The sequence below is a fragment of the Phasianus colchicus genome, chromosome Z, assembly GCF_987193195.1.
Source record: "Phasianus colchicus chromosome Z, bPhaCol1.hap1.1, whole genome shotgun sequence".
Lineage (NCBI taxonomy): Eukaryota > Metazoa > Chordata > Aves > Galliformes > Phasianidae > Phasianus > Phasianus colchicus.
In genome coordinates, this window is record NC_143476.1 from 82,134,789 (window position 1) to 82,152,209 (window position 17,421).

The 17,421-nt window shown below is 38.3% G+C and overlaps 1 protein-coding gene across 2 annotated transcripts; it reads right to left on the reverse strand.

Moving 5' to 3' along the window:
* Nucleotides 1–290: 290 nt before the first annotated feature.
* SUB1 (SUB1 regulator of transcription) lies at nucleotides 291–15,695 on the reverse strand. Of its 2 annotated transcripts, none has more exons than XM_031610652.2 (5): nucleotides 15,382–15,695; nucleotides 13,482–13,554; nucleotides 11,812–11,931; nucleotides 6,021–6,129; nucleotides 291–3,684 (listed from the first exon to the last, which is right to left on the reverse strand). In XM_031610652.2, exons 2-5 carry the CDS (start codon nucleotides 13,551–13,553, stop codon nucleotides 3,605–3,607), a joined length of 381 nt encoding a protein of 126 aa, XP_031466512.1. In that variant the 5' UTR covers nucleotide 13,554; nucleotides 15,382–15,695; the 3' UTR covers nucleotides 291–3,604. The 2 variants fall into 2 exon arrangements, with proteins under 2 accessions (XP_031466512.1, XP_089987440.1); XM_090131314.1 differs by lacking the exon at nucleotides 15,382–15,695 and adding an exon at nucleotides 15,263–15,369.
* Between the last annotated feature and the right edge of the window lie 1,726 nt (nucleotides 15,696–17,421).

The following is a 17,421-nucleotide window of genomic DNA, read 5'->3' on the forward strand; positions in this document are numbered from 1 at the left end:
CCAATTTCTTAACAAAAGTGACTTTCCAAGCCCTTCTGCTCAGGGTTTGAAAATGTGTTCCTATCTGCTGCTTCCATATTTACAAGATAATTGTTCTAATCAAAAAGGAAAAACTTCTATCCTTCTCGGCTACACAATCAAACTCCCTCCCACAAACACAGACCAAATACAAAATTAAGTATTCTAATTCCCAAATCACAATAGTTGCAAGAAACAATCAGCAATTTCAACAACAAGAAAAAAATAGTGCAGTTAAATTTCTATTAGAAATAACACTATTTCAACAGAAGTCTTCATTTATTTCCAGGTGTTCAAATTCTTATTACACATTTGCCATTCAACTTTTTTATTTGAACATTAAAATTACAATTGGAGGACTCATATTTCCAGTGGTCTCTCTGCAGTAGAGACTACCAGAACAAAACATAAAACATTCTACATGGTTAACAATATGACATTTAAGTTACCAGAATTACAGTTCCCAATTTTTTTTTCCAACAGATCACATAAAAATTACATAACTGGGGCATTTCCTGTAACAGAAATATCAAACTTATGCTGCATTTCTTTAATTTCAATATGAATATTTCTACATAAGAGCAACATCATACATGACATTTTGATTTAGCAAATGCATGGTACTTTAGCTGGTCTAACTGATGTATTTTTCCTCCTCTGAGCCATTGTAATTAAGTTCATAAAACATGTTGCTAATATGCCCTGCATCAGTATCACATAACAAACATATCTTTCTTCCACAACTTCAGTGGGAAAGGGAGTAGTGTTTATTTTTACCTCATATTAGCCTTTTCATACATGCACAATTTTCTTCTACTTGTACCCTAAGTTCTATTTCATCTGCAAGAAAATAATCTGTACCCAAAAGTTGGAGTTCTTAAGTAAGAAGTAGTACAGCTGAAGACAACACACGACAAATCACAACCAACTATTAATTTCAAAATAACACTGAATGTTTAAAATACAAGTCGACTAATTAGCCATCAGTCATTTGAGGTGGAAAGAATTTCCTCACAATTCATCTGAGAAACTGACAGTTTAATTTAGCTACCCTTTTTGGTAGGACATTCATGCAGATGTTAACACCAGCTCAAGTAAAATATATATATTTTAATCCATATTACAGGCAGAAATATAACTGGCAGATTGGAAAGCTATTTTTCAATACTCAAGCCAAGTAAAATCAAAGTGCCTCAAATTTTATCTTGTAAAATGGGCTAAGCAGCTCTGGTAGATATCCCCACAAATACAGTAAGAGTGTTGTCTTGTAAGAACTAGGAATAATTTATTTGAACATTTCCATCAGGAGTTTCCACAAGAGAACTAATCACAATACCAAAACTTTTTCACTTACTCTCTCCAAATGAATAAATTTAATTCTTCACCTCCCTGAACATAATTATCTCATACTCTGATATGCAACTGCCATCCAATTACTTATTACCACAGTAATCTAACTGAAGACAATGTTCCTTCCATTGTGATAATCATGCATGTCAAGGTAGCCACATGAAAATTTTGAGGCTAAAAGATACAATCTGGTCACAAAACTTTGTATTTAAAGGAAAAAAAAACCTGCAAATACATACTGCAAATTTAAAAAAAAAAAAAAAAAAAAAAAGACCTAGAACTTCTCAGAGACCTAAAGCAATTTTTTTCTCACACTGATGTTAACAGGTATTTCATTTTTATTTTATTTGGTCCAGATGTCCCTGCATGTCATCAGCAGTTGAAGAAAGTTGTGCCCAAAAACGATGCAGCTACAATAAGACATTTCTTCACCTTTTATTCAACCTCACTGTAGTTCTTAAATTCATATTTCAGTAAGTTATAAAGCAGAATGAAGTACCTTACATAATATTTAAATTAAATAATACATATTTAATATCATTAACTCACTTTCTCTCACCCTTCATAAACCATGTGTATTGAATTATAAACTCTGCAGCACAAGAACAATCTGCATATGGCATTTAGCAGAACAGGATGTCCATGCATGTCTTCAGTATAAACAATTGCATTAAGTTACTCCAGAATTAAGTAGCAAATCCTGTTTACCTATATAAAATTTAAAAACACTCTTAAGTTTACCATCAAATGGAAATATCACGGGTGAAACAAAAAAATTGTACATTCATTATATATTCTTGAAATGTCAATTCTCATGAAGTTGGTTCATCTTCTTTCTGTTAACTGAAGTAAGTCAAAAAATGAACTCTTTTCCATTTCTGCTAATGGAAAGGTTCTTCTTTACTGTAGTTTTTCCTATGTCAGCTTTGATTCTTCAATGTTAATTTCTCTACTGGAGCACCCATTATCTCTTCAAGTTTTACACAAACACCATATTCTCCCTTTTTCATTCTATAGCCACAACACCTACAAAGATTTCCTTAATTTGAGGCCATACCTAGTCTAATAGAATCCCCACCGGATTGAAGCTTCTCTTATCAGAATAGTACACTGGTGAATGACTGAAGTCTGCTAGAGTCATGGATTCACTATGTACCAGTGCTTCACTGCAAGCACCTTCTCTAAAAAGATAAAAGTTGTGCACATGTAAGCTGCTCAAGGCAAGCCAAGTCAAATGATTTGGTCAGGCAGTGAGAACAGGGCAAGGGCACAATAACCTGGCGTTTTGGCTGCGTGACTGTTTAACCCGTGTTACAGCCTAGTTTAATCAGTGTTGTTTACACAATACTCTCAAACAAACAGAAGCCCTACAAAGACATATTAAATCTTGTTTTCTATAGAATAAGTAATCAGTATGCGTTCAAGAATAAATTGAATGCAAAGTTTGAAAAGGGTACCTAAACTAATAACCAAGTCTGGAGATTTTTAAATACTGTCTTACTCTGAGGTATGTCTATTACTGTAAAAGTTTATGCATCGCATTCTAAGATCTAGAGACCTTGAATAAAGTCTAATTGTATTTCCTAAGTCAAGCAAGCTATACAAAAACTAGAACAGATGATGGTGGATGGTGTTCCAGTGTTACTGTTTAGCATAACACTTCATGCAGATATGCAAGAAAGTCTACATACTCAGGACTGTTTACATCTGAATAAATAGGGTAAATTAGCAAATACAGTATTTAAAATTATCTACAAAAATGTGTTTTACCAGGTATTCACTGTTTGTATCAAGTTTTAAAGCTGAAAGCTGAGGGAAACAGCAAAGGATATGAAACAAAACAAAAAATTTAAACAGACATTTTTAAAATCCCCTTAGAAAGCAAAATCAGTAACTATTAACTAAATTTAAAATGCCTACAACTAGTTGGTGGCCTTGTCAGCAGACATCTTTAAACAAAAGGCCACAAACAAACACAAACAGCTTTACATATTACTTGACTTGTTTATTTTACACCATGAGGTGAAAGCAACACATTTCCTTTTAGTAAAGTATACACAATTAGCCTCACTCAGAATACATGTTTAATGCACATAAAAAAATTATTCATTTTACAAATTGTTTCGCAATCCAAATATACAATAGCTTGGAAAACAATATTTTAGAAAACAAAAGCCAATGTAAAAAGACTGCTTGAAACAACTAACGTGATAAAGATTCCTATATGGCTCTGTCTTTACAATTTTCTTACTGCGTCATCAATATCAGAAATCTGTTCCTTCAGCTGGTTCCACTGCTCTGGATTTAAAGAAATACCTGAAATGCATTAAAAACAAATATTTAGTACAAAAAAAGAAAACAGTAGTTCAGTACCTTGTATACTTACAATCCAGACTGATTTCATACACAAAGTCCACATCACAACTATTAATGCTTGAGATACATCAAATTTAGTAACAGACTTAAATCCATGGTTAAACCATTCACTTGGAATACCTCAGTTTAGAAATTGCCTACCTCTAGACAAGTCTACCTTACAAAGAAAACAACATAACAAAGGCAACAACATAAATTCATTCACACATGTTTCGTAAACACGGGAAACAGAGAGAAACAGAGCTCTGGCTCTGACAGGAGACAGCACAAAAGCCCTGCATGAGATATAGGAAGCCAACTGTATTTCTGTTTGCTGCTAAAGGCCAACCTCTGTGGATGGAACTTCATGTATTTACGATGTAACATGATTCTGGTTGGTAATTTTTTCTCCTTTTTTCTTAATGCACTGTGAAGAATGAATCCTAGCACTCACAAATCAACATAGAACGGTTCTTGCTTAGCTGCCTGGTTGTTCTTGTTGTTTAATTTAAGATCACTATAAATGCTTATGACATTCAACTAATGATTAGTTCCCCTCAACCCATCTCCTCAGTTCTGAACATTTATTTGTTCGAGTTACAGATCACATTTCCATTGTGCTTTACTCTCCTCACTCTTTCCCTACAATCTCTATGCCAACACTAAGCAAGTAGAGACTCACAGGCCTACCTCACTCTCTGCAGTGAGGCTCTTCTAATATGTACCCCATCTCTACTACTCAATTCATTGCCTTCTCACTGTACATAAAGAACCTGAAAACAAGTGAAACTATGAGTTCCATCTCTGGGGAGCATCACCTTTTTTTTTTTTTTAATTATTATTTTTTATTATTTTCCCTCTTTCTTGCCTATTACCACCAGAGTTCTATCATAAAATCAAAATTATTTTAAGCAGAAAATCATCTGCATGGCTCTGCTTTAAGCAGTTGTCCCAACAGTCCTTAGGGTAAAGGTTCTGAAAACTTGGCCAGGCATTATTAAAAAATACCATCAAATTGGCCCAAAACAACATATCATAAGGACTGTACGCAGACATGTATTTCAAACCTGCTGTCTAAAACAAGTCTGACATAAATTTCTAACAATAAGATTTCTTTCTTCTATTTTATTACAAATTTACTATTGTATCCTTTTTAGGATAGCTACGTAAGCAGCCTTCAAGTGTACCACTAGAATATTAGACTCAGATGCTATATCTGATTAATAATTTTATCCTAATTAAATCCAGACTTGTTTGACATCCCTACAAACATTTTCAACTATATCACATAATTTTTGTGAATTTGCCTGCCCTTTAAGAATCACTGTGATTTCCCCACTCAAGCTTTCAGCTGATGCTCTTTTCACTTTTAGCTCAAAAAGTTTTTTTGTTTAGCCCTTCAAGCTTGGAGTAATCATTTTTGCTAAGTTGTAGTAACACATTCAACAAAGACCTCCTTGTACAACCCGTTCACATAAACCTACAGTGGTTATTTAAGATACGTTGAAAACAATTCTCAAGCTTTCCAAGTGTTTGTTCACTGTGTTGCTCCTGGACACATCAGGAAAATACAATAAACCTTATACTGATTCTAGATTAAATTACTTGAATCTTCAGAACAGAACAATTCACACTTACCTGTTTCATTGGTACAATATGAAAAACAATATGTTTCTAAAGAAGCTACAAGACATTAAGAAAAGCACTACTACTGCAATGGTCAACCCACCTTTATCTCACAGATAGCAAAAGTTCTGAAAATGGTCCATTAAAAGGATGCTATAAAAATCTGATAGGGCAGTGGCAACTAAAGACTTAAAGCTTATGTGCTGTGCTGCAGGTTAGACAGACACAGAAAATGTTATATGAAATGTTTCTGATATTTTAATCTGAAATTAAATAAAAATTGAAAAGCATAATTGTTTTAAAGAATTTAATTTCTTATTCCAAATAAAATTAAATCTTTCCAGTCAATTTAGAAATAAAAATCCTATTGGAAGAAAGGTAAGAAATTGATTTAAGGAACAGGGGAGAAAAAAACAGTATGGTTGCTACAATAAATTCACTTCTCCCTGGCACTGTATTCCCATAAATTGTGCAAGATCCACTTAGAAAAATGGACTCAGGCTAACTCTGCTTTTGTTGCTTTTGTCTACAGGTAAAGCTAACCATTTTTTTTAAATAAAAATATTACCCTAGAATATAATGCAGTAACAAACTATATAAATCTGACACAAAATTTTCCAGTAAATTATAAGCAGTGTTTTAATATAGAACAATATGAAGCAGAACAGTACCTTTTCTGCCAGGCTTCATTTCACCTTCTTGATCCATCCAATATTCTCTAATATCAATTAAAACTTTCCCTTTAAAGTCACGAACACTGACATACCTCATTTTGCCAATCTGTTAAAACACATATAAGACATTTTATGTATTTTACATATTACAGTATTCACTTTTCCAAACAGTATTACTCAGATGTGGGACATGACCCACTGCAGCTTATTTTAGATACCAGAGAAACAACCAGATCAAGAGCTTAATCCAGAGTAGTCAGTAGGCTAATAGATAATGACAGTATAAATGGATGAAGGACTTAAAATTAGTTGAGCATTCAACACTTTTTTTTTTTGTCAAATCTCACTCTCCTGAAGTAAAAAGCCTATATCCTTAGCAAGTGGCATTCTTACAAAAGTATTTGGCTTTTTCTGATTTTTTTTTGTTTGTTTCTAACATAAACACCTTTGTTAACAGCAGTTGCAAACACAAAGGAAGAGAGAGCTCTACTCTAAAATATAAATTTTAGTACTATCCCTATTGACAAAAAACAAAAAAAACAAATTAGATATACACACCAGTTGAGTACAATTTCTAGACAGGGCTTAGTGTTATTCAGTTGTCTTTTTGTTGTTGTTGTTGTTGTTTTTTAATAAACACAGCAAAACAGATGAAAATGAAAGGAAGACACTAACTGCCCCATGCTCGCTCCACATTCCTCTTGGTATACTTAATTGCAACAGTGAGCGAAAAACATTAAAAAAACTTTGAAAGTTTACCAACACATATCACAGCATGAAACTGGTTTTGTTAAAGTGATGCTTTTGGAATTTCATCATTTCTGAACATTTCTTTAATTTTTTTCTTTTTAGAGGGTGGGCAACAACAGGAAGAACAACAGCAAATTGCATCACACTTTGGATCGCATTATATATTTAGGCTTTCTAAAGGTTTTCCCACGTTTAAAGGAAATATTTGTTCACACCAAATCAAACTACAACGGGAATTTGAAAATCAGAAATTGGATAATCAAAACACACAAAGACAATTAGTTTAAGAAATGGCTAGCATTTCATATGCATCTCCTGGATAGAGTTTATGAAGAAAAAACTTATTTCTAAATAAACGAATTTAAAATAGAATATTTGATCTGGATTGCTGGGCCAGGCCAATGTGAAGTTTAACAAGACCAAGAGCTGGGTTCTGCACTTTGGCCACAACTACCTCAGGTGACCCTACAAGCTTGGGACAGAAAAGTTTGAAGACTGTGTGGAAGAAACAGACCTGGGAATGTTGGTCAACACATGGCTGAACATGAGCTAGCAATTTGGCCAAGAAGGGCAATGGCATCTTGCATTCTATCAGAAATAGTGCTGACAGGAGGAGCAAGGAAGTGACCCTCAGCTTTGGAGAGGCCACACCTTGAGTACTGCATGCAATTTTAAGCTCCTCACTACAATAAAGACGTTGAGACCCTGAAGAGTGTTCAGAGAAGGGTAACGAAGCTGGTGAGGGGTCTGGAGCACAGGCCTTAAGAGGATCAGGTAAGGGAGCTGGGATTGTTCAGCCTGGAGAAGAGCAGGCTCAGGGAGACCTTACTGCTCTCTGGAACTCCCTGAAAGAGGTTGTGGTGGGGTGGGGGTCAGCTTCTTCTCCTGTGTAACTAGCAATGGGATTTGAGGGAACGGCCTCAAGTTGCACTATGGGAGGTTCATGTTGCATGTTAGGAAGAACTTATCCATAAGAGTGGTGAAGCACTGGAATGGGCTGTCCAGGGTGGTGGTGCTGTCATCGTCCCTAGTGGTGTTCAAGAAACATTTAAATGTTGCACTAAGGGACACAATTTAGTGGATAAATACTGGTGATTGGTGGACAATTGGACTGGATGATCTTGGAGGTCTTATCCAACTCTGGTGATTCTGTGCTTGATTACTTTCTAATAAAACTAATGTGCATCCTCCACTGACAATTTAACAGAGGATCACGTACGTCTTACTAGCATTGAGTCTGACCAGAAAACACGAATTCTCAAATCAACAATCACCCAAGTCATAAGCCGTTACTTCACAAAATAGATATAAACAAGTATGCTTTAAGTTCAGTTAAGGCCACTTCTTATGCAGACCATGTTGAATTAATTCCAAAATTAATTTTAAAGCATTCTCAGACACTGTAAGCCTAAAACGTGTTTTTCTTCAAAGTGAACAATAAATTTCAGTTTATATTATTTTGCAAGTGATTTATTAAATACTTCCACAGCACTACAAATACAGCAGACAAAAATAAGGTATGATGTCAGATGAGCTGAGTTCTTTGAGACTTAACTTGGTATAGCCTGTAAGATTGGCCAAGTCTGTCAGCACTGTTGGCAAAGAATATTACAAATAGCTTGCATAAAAAACATTTCATAGTTTTTCACTGTAATACATCACCAGTTTCAAGTTTATAATTAAAGCAGCAGTACTCCGGAGTATCTATCAATTAACTATTAGTGCATTACCACATAATCCCAAATTTGTTCTAAGAAATAAAATCTGATAAAAACACAGCACATTAGACAAATACAGTAGAAAGGCTGAGAATATGAATATTAAAATTGAAAGTACCTATATTAATTCAACTACAATAAGGTGAGGGGAGAAGAAAAACAAAGCTAATATCACATAGCCAGTAAGTGTAAGTTAACTGGAAATAGTCCGATATGAAGATCACAGAATCATAGAATGGCCTGGGTTGAAAAGGACCGTTATGATCATCTAATTTCAACCCTCCTGCCATAGGCAGGGTCGCCAATCACTAGACCATTTCAGAAAATGCTGAAATTAAGTTACATTTAATGCTTCTATCCACATATCATCTGAATGTTCGCATTAAATTTAGACCATTAAGCTGAACTTTATACAAAACAGTTGTCACTGCAAAAAGTTTTAACACTAGTTTCTGAAGTAGCTCTTATTAGCAACTAAAGTTAATAGAATTCACCAAAATATAGATTTACCCAAGCAAATTGATTTTTTTTCTTTTTTCTGTTTTTTTTTTTTTTTTTTTTTTTTTTAAGTTCAAATCCCTTTCGTTCTGGCATTAAGTCATTTCTGACTTTTTATACTGACTTTAAATAACTTTTTAATGCAGCAGCTCATAGTACTGGAATAATTTCCCTGGGCTCAAAGCACTTTGTTATCACTGTAATCACAGTAGTGTTCCAAAAGAATATGATTTATAGCAGAGTAGTTTATGATGTTCAACTTTCATGCACAAGTCCATATGCTTTTTATAAAATACCACAGCTCTTTAAACATACCTCTCTACTAAATTAAGTACATCAGAAAATACTATTTCCAAGTTTTCATTTCTTAGAATACAATACACTGAACTGCATCTAGGTTCCTTTTGCAGCTATGCAACTGACTTCCTGTATGAGTTTCAGCTTAATCCACATTTTCATTCCAATTGCCAGTTTCTTCTGAACACACACACACTGAAGTAGAAACTGCAAAAAAAAGCAGCCTTCCTTCTACAGTCTGAGGAGCACAGAAAGATAGTATGAACTCCTAGAATGCAGAGTCCTGTAAACAGCTGAGCTCTGCAACACACCAAATTGGTTTAGAACACTAATTCTGAAACTGATACTCACGCAACATTATCTCACGAACACCCTTCCAGATCACTGCAGACATGTATTTATCTATTTTTAGGATATTATGATAGGTGAAGACATTGCATTGTAAAACTGACAAACATATTTCTGACAAGTCAAAAAACATGTACAACTTAACTCTCAGAAAGGAGGGAGTGGGGGTGTCTTTTCCAACAAAAAGAAATAACAAATTTTGTGAAACGTCCTGGCTCCATTCTGAACAGTTACTAAATAATGTGTCCTGACAGCATTAACAAACCTTACCCAAATTAGGCATGAGTAGAAGAAAGGATTTGTCAAACTACCCAGAGCACGTGATGCAGACCTTATATGAGCTGAAGCCACAGATAGAAATCTAATGCAAGAACACTAAACTTTCCACACGAATAATGCTTGTCCTTAGGACTGCTGGTAACAAATCACGCAAGGAGTGAGTTAATTTTCCGCATCTCAATTGTGCCCAAATCCCTTCACCGAATTCCAAAGTACACATAGCTACCTTTAAAGTCTAAAAAGGCCAAGACACATAAATAAGTAAATAAATAAATGAATGTTCATAATGAAACAATTTCCTACTACTTATAATAATTCTACTCTTTATGAGTTTCGAGTATTAACATTCATTTTAAATAAAAAAACTGAAGCATAGATCTTGCAAAAAATGATATCATAATGAGCTCTACACTAAAAAGGAAGCTGCAATTCTTCCAGAATACAGCCTAAACATTTAGAACCTTAAGTCTCTATATTTCACATCATTTGTTGCACTCCCACACAAAACATGGATGTCACAAAACTGAATATCTTATGAATGCTTCACATCCTGATTTATACCAGTTCAAGTCAGGTGTTAAGTCATACTGCAGTGCCAACCGCAAATCAGAGATCACCTTATTGCTACAAGGAACTAAAAAGGAGAAAGTTTTCTGTATTACTAACAGTTTCAGAACAAACAAAATCATACCTAAAAATTTAAAGACTAGAGCTTTTAGCATGCTCTCTTGGGTAGAGCAGAGAGAGAGGAGGTAACCATAGACTCACAATGCTATTTCTACACCAAGATAGACACATCTCAGTTAAGGTACATAAGCTGATGTAGCACTGCAATGCTTTCATAACAGAATAAGCAACCTAAAAAACATTTCTGTTAAGTAACTAAAAAGTAGGTAGATACCAAAGAACACTGATGGAAGAGTCCAGGCATTAACACGTATCCAGTTGAAGCCCTCCCTCCAACTATACATGAGTAAAGTAAAGACTGATAATTAATAATAACTGACCCATATTACATAATCAGTTATGCAGGTCTTCTGTCTGGAGAACAATTTTTTTGCTATTTTATTTTGCATAGCAATAGCCCAAAGCAATTTATTTTGCCTTATCCCGAAATGGGACCATTCTATTAAACATCCTCCCCAGACTCTTTCACAAGCTTAAGAGTAAGAGCCTAGGTTTCTTCTCTATTCCCTGCCTTTATCAATCCAGCTAGTCACAGACATTTACTAATTCCAAGATACATATATTCTTTCACAGCTTGCAGTACACACTGCTACTGCCCCAGCTGAGCCTAAAAGTTAGTCTACCACTCTAAGCTTACAAATAAATCAGGCTAAGGAAAAAAATCTACATTCACGCCATCTAAAACAAGTATATCAAAACTGCAATCTTTCTGGATGTTTAGTGAGAAAAACCTGCATCACAAAACAAAGAAACAAGCAAAACTTACTCTGAGGCACTGCCTTATAAAACAGAAACCAAGTTGCCCTTGACCTAGTTAAACAGAATTAAGAGATCCTATTTTGCTTTCCAAGAACATTTATTTCAAAACCTCTGATTAAAAGAAGTGCCCATGCACAGATTGTCCTGATTTAATATTTGCAGTGTATTTATGATAAGTGCTGTATATGCAGACAAAATGACTACCCAGAGAGTTACCATGGGCAAAATGCATGAAGTCTGGATCAATTGCCACAACTCAGTTTCTTTTATTTTACTAAGACCTGAAGATTGTTTTTCTGAGTACCTCACCTGCACTGCATCATTCACAGTAACCTCGCCAAAGGACACTTCAGGAGACCAGGCACCACATGATCAAGACATTCACATCAACTCAAAATTTATACTGAATATGATGTAACAGGATGCCTTAAAAAACGGTCATTAATTTTTACCTGAAACATATTCTCATCTCTGTTGCTGCTTTGCTTAGAAGAAGCGGCACCTTTTGAACTTTCACCCGTCTTTTGTTTCTTTACAGGCTTTTCTGGAGCTGCTTGCTTTTTCCTCTTTGCCTTGGAGCAAGAATAAAACAAATGCATGAACCACAACTCATTCTTACCAGTTATAGAAAAGCTTACATTAGAGGCCACAAACTACTATCATGCAACATACACTATCACTTTCCTTTTGTGAAGGCAGGACTCCAGTGTCATACAAGTTCAAAATTAAAGTCTCCAAATGAGCCTAGTTCTGCTCTTTATGAAATTTACCAGAATCCTTCAGCTTTAAAAAAAATTATACTATTTCCATTTATTATTTTTAAGAGCCTACTGTTTTTGCACAGCAATGCTGTTGGTCCACTAGTTTTAATTAAAAAAATAAAATCTGGTGGTCGTTTCACATTCCTTTCCAGCGAGAGCTACAAAAACACAGAACACCTAATTACACTTCCAAAAAAAAAGGCAAAATAAGAGATAATGAAGAAAGGATCTGGAAGTCACACCTCTATCAGGGGAACATTTTTTTCCTTTTCTTAATCAGAGTCCAATCTCTGTCCATAGCAAGATAAATTAAACACATTTTTAAAACATTCAGATCATATCACCTGTACATCACATTACTTGCAGTTGCTATAAAGTTACTATTTTTACCAATATTTATACAGTAGTCATGCTCCTATAGCTCATCTTCTCTTCATCCTCCATTTCAAAGAAGTGATATAGATATCAAAAATTATTCTCAACTGTTAGAATGACATTGTGGATAATTTATTTTAAAGAGGAATGGCTGCAACAGATGTAGGCAGTTGTGACAACAAAACCCACCAAAGCAAACTGTTCAAGTTTAACTTCTTAGGAATGCATACCAGTCCATGTTCTCTATTAGGATTTGACAGAATGTCTGATTTGTTTAGGGCAACTAAGTCACATTTTAATCGACTCAGTAGAGCAGACTATGTTTTTTCCAAGTACCGACTACAAGTTTGCATTAACACCTAGCATTTATTCTCTACTGTATTCTGGTTTTGTTAATAATGACTATGAATCTATGAATTAAATAATTACTAAAAATAACTGTGAACACTCAATTTACACATTTAGAAATAGCTAATGCATTAAAATTAATCAACTGAAAGACATCCAACTTGGCTGAGCATTTAAGTGAGAAAATAGCAGACAGAGTAAACAGATAACACTAACAGTCAGAATCTGAATCAGAAAAAAATATGTATAAATAAGAAAAGCAACTGGCAGAGATGACAGGGCAGTTGGAGCTTTTCATTTTGAACTAGCAAGTAATCCTGACAAAACAAAGAGGGTTGGGGTAGTCTTAAAATTAAGCTGAATTCTTGCCACAAGGGGCAGCTGATACCAAAATCTTCTCTCTCTTGCCACAAAGCAAGAAGGAATTCCAGGAAGATTGAGACTAGCTATACCACATGGAAAAACCTAAATAAAGCAAAATACAACCTAAGAAAAAAGTTCACTGCAAAGCGAAAAGTATATTTTCTACACAAGCCCTAATAATATTTTTTCCGAGTGTCTGATAAATGGTATGGAATTATATGTATTTTGATACATAAAAGTTAATACAATCATAATGAACCACACATAATTTTCACCTTTTTGTCAACTTCACTATCTGAATCACTGGCGGATGAGCTTGAAGACACGAGTTCCTTTGACTTAGGCATTCTAGGATGAGAAAGGTAATATGAAAATACTGTACAAGAAATAAATCACATTACATCTAGAAGGCAACCTTAATACTGTTTACTCTCCCGAAGACTTTCCTGCCTTTTCACACAAGCTTTAAAGCACATCTTTAAAGGATAAAATCTCATACACAATTCCTTTTTATAGCTTTTCCCTTTCTTGCTGCAACTGCCTTAAGTGCAGTGTTTCACTTTTCAAACAGCTTAGGAAGGGACAGTTTTCTGCTAGTTCTATTGTGGTCTATAAAAAAAAAAAAAAAAAAGGGAAAAATACAATAGAGATACAATAGAATACATGACTATCCTCAGCTTGAATTCTCAATACATTAATTTAATCACTACATTAATTTAATCTACAAACGCCACAGCATTATCCATATTCTTACACAGGCATTTTGGCTAGTCGAATTTGCAGGCAAAAGCTATATAATAATCCTACAAGAAGCTAAGCTCCCCCACAAGTAATACAAGATCTGAAAAAACACATTAGTTACAATGAACTACAGTATGCAATTATTTCAACTGCAGCTTTAACAGATCGGTCACTAGAGTCTATTCATTTGCCAGACAAGTGGACATTCAACTTTCCTTGAATGCATGCTGCCAGATGTACTTCTGCATCTCTCCACTATGCAAACATGTGGTTAGATATAGCAGAAGAACATCTTGCCTGCTACTAGAAACTCTTTGTAATAAATAAATAGCTCATTTGTTCTTTCCTAGTAACAAGCATGACAGAGAAAACAAAGATAAGCTATGGAAGGCTAAGAGAAGCATGTCTCAGCAAAGGAAAAGGAACAGCATCGTTTTTAAGTCAGTGGTGAAATCACAGAGCACAAGTATAACGCTAGGAGCTCAATGTAGTTGAAAAGCGGGGCAAGTTCTGTCATCACAGCCTGGAGTACAATGCTGGAAACTGCAGCACTGAAAATGAAACAGGGCAAGGGGAAGCACAGGGCAGGACGGAGGCAGAGGGGATCTGGAAGGGGACAAGCACAGCAAGGACGTGAAGGTGGGGCACAGAACGAGGCTGATAAGAGGGGGCCGGGGGCCACAAGCCTTTCAGTCTGCCTTGGGATGCGCGAACGGCGGCACGGAGGAAGGCAGGGGAGGAAACTGCAGAAAGGAGAAAGGGGGAGCAGAACGATCTGCTGGGGAGAGGCCGGCAGGCAGCGCGAGGAGACGGCGAAGCACCGGGGGAGCGAGGGCGGAGTGAGACGGGCCACGCGAAGACGAGGCAAGGGAGAAGAGAAAGACAGGCCGGGAACAGCCGTAGGCGGATCCAAGCCGCCATTTTCCTCCCCTCCTTTCCACAGCTCCCGCTGCCCCCCCCCCCCGGGAAAGAGGGGCGAGGGTCCGGCGGGGCCAGGAGCGCGGCACGGGTCCTGCGGGCAGGGCGGAGCGAGGGGCCGGGCTCAGCGCCGGCGGGAGGCAGGGAAAGCCGAACAAAGAGGGCGGAAGGAAGGGAGGAAAAAAAGGGTCTGGGGTCGGCTGCGGGCAGGGCCTGATCCCGGCGCGGGGGAAACGGAGCCGGGCGGATCCCCGACGCCATTTTCTCCCTCCCTCCCTCAAATCCTCCTCGCCCCCCAACATGGCAGCGGCTCCTCCCCGCCCCAGGCCCACCGCACAGCGGGGCATCCCCCCCCGCGGGGCACAGCGGGCACTCAAGGAAAGGAGGAAGGCCGCACCGCACGGCCTTCCCCGCGCCTCCCCGAGGCCGGCCGGGAGATGCCGAGCCCCGGCGGCCGGCCTCAGGACGGAGGGCAGAAGGAAACGGCGGGGGGCTCCGGCGAACCCCGAGACTCACGTCCTACTCCGCGCGCAGCCCCGCTGTTCCAGGAGAGGAGCGGAAGTGACGCAGGCGGAGCCCCCGCCCCCGCGCGCGCCATGTGACGGGGCGGAGTGCTTGCAGCGCGCGGCCCTTTGTTGCTCGCTCCCGCTTCCCTCGCGCTGGCGGTGGGGGCGCGGGCTGGGAAGCGCCGCTCGTGGGGGAGCCGCGAGAAAAGGAGAGCGCGGGATGGATGGCTCCCAGCGCCCGAGCGGGGCCCTCGGCTATGCGAGCAGCCGCTCTCAGTTCCTCGAGCTCGGGGTGGGGGAGGAAGCGCAGCGGGGGCACGGCCGCTGCTTTGCATGCCGAGACCGCAGGCCCGGCAACACCTGAGGCCGCTCCGGAACGCGCCGCTTCCTCTTTGCCGCTTCCGCCTTCCCCCCTTATCTTTCCCCCCTTTTCTCGTTGCCCGCTCTGCTGTCTCTCCGGGGCCGGGGGTGAAACGCTGCTGATGAGAAGTCCCCCTAGCTTGTGCAGGACGACACGGTGAAATCAATCGATCCAACGACACGTGACTGTAAGCACCCTTGACCGGGCAGCTCGCCGACCTCTGTGGCAGGTTCACCCCAGAGCCCGCTGCACCAGCAGCCCCGCGCTGATGGCGGCTGCGCGGTGATTTGGAAACGAGAGGAGGCTCGGTGCTCTAAAGTGCTTCTCAGAGAAGCCGAAACAGCACCAATTTTGGAGGAAGGGAGTGAGGAGAAGGAGAATAGGGAAGGAAGGCTTCTGCCAGCCTTGCGCTCGTGCCGTGGCTGAACAACCTCTTGGATTGCCTGGGCCATACTGAGTGAAGAGGGATTTCTTGGGCCACGTATAAAATATAGTTCATGTACAGATGTGACAAAACTTTTATTTTTTTCTAGTTAAAACATAAAGAGGGCAACAAAACCGGGTTTGGGATATATGACCTCGTTTCTGTGGAACTGATGCACCGCTGGTTCCGTGGCAGAGGCTGCCATTCTCAGCGAGCTCTCAAGGAGCTTGTCATGAAATTTTACTCTTCCTGGACTTCACCCTTGAAAATAGTTGTTCACAAATATACATACTACCAAAAACTGACAATATGAATGAGGGGCAATGCAGAAGTAAGGGATATTTTTCTCTGATAAGAAGGGGCTCTGAAAAGTCTGGTGAAGTGATACAATTAGCCTTTTCTTTGAATAAATGTCTGTTCTTTGAATAGGTTGTAACTCTGTATTTCTTTGTGCCACGATGAGGACACCGTAGGTGTTACAGTTACTCTTACCCTTCTAAGAGTTACAGTTAAAAATCCCCATGCTGCACACCCTGTGTTTCATTTGCCATTTGTAGACATTACCGCATTCAGAAGTTTCACTCGTTGGTTATTTTATAGCAATTTTATATCTGCTGCTCCTTTCCCAACTGTAAAGTAAAGGTTAGGTGAGAAAGTTTTGAAATTACGCCTAATTTTGAAGTATGTACTTATTTTTTCTTGTATTTTACTTTCATCTGTGTTTTAGATTTTATCACAAAATAGTTAACGTTACTTTCATGAGGAAAGCAGGGGCTGCTAAATACATAATTTGGCAAATTTTCAAGTTCTGAGGAAAAGTGAATAAAAGTAGGTATAATACACATTTAATTAACAATTAAATCACAAAACTTGCAAGCCTCTTTCATAAAAAACATGTGTCTTCACAGGCACACGCACATATATGTAGGCTGAAATATTACTGTTGGCAGTCACTGCATTTTACCCACCAGGTGCACAAGCACATGTAGTGTGCAACTCATGAATCTTGATTCGACCGAGTGTTTGTGGTAGGCATGAGTCGTGGAGCTGGCACTGCACCATGCACTTCTCCCTGCAGTGCTCTGTTGTCACCAATGCGGCCCACAGTCGAGCTACACACAATCTATTCCTGGAAAATATTGCTAAAAATCACACAATAATATTATAAGTTTATTATAAGCTTATGTTAAAAGTTTTGGGATGCATTGCTGCCTGTCCTGGGGCACATGCAGCCTGTGGGCTACAGACATGCCTGACGTGCTATT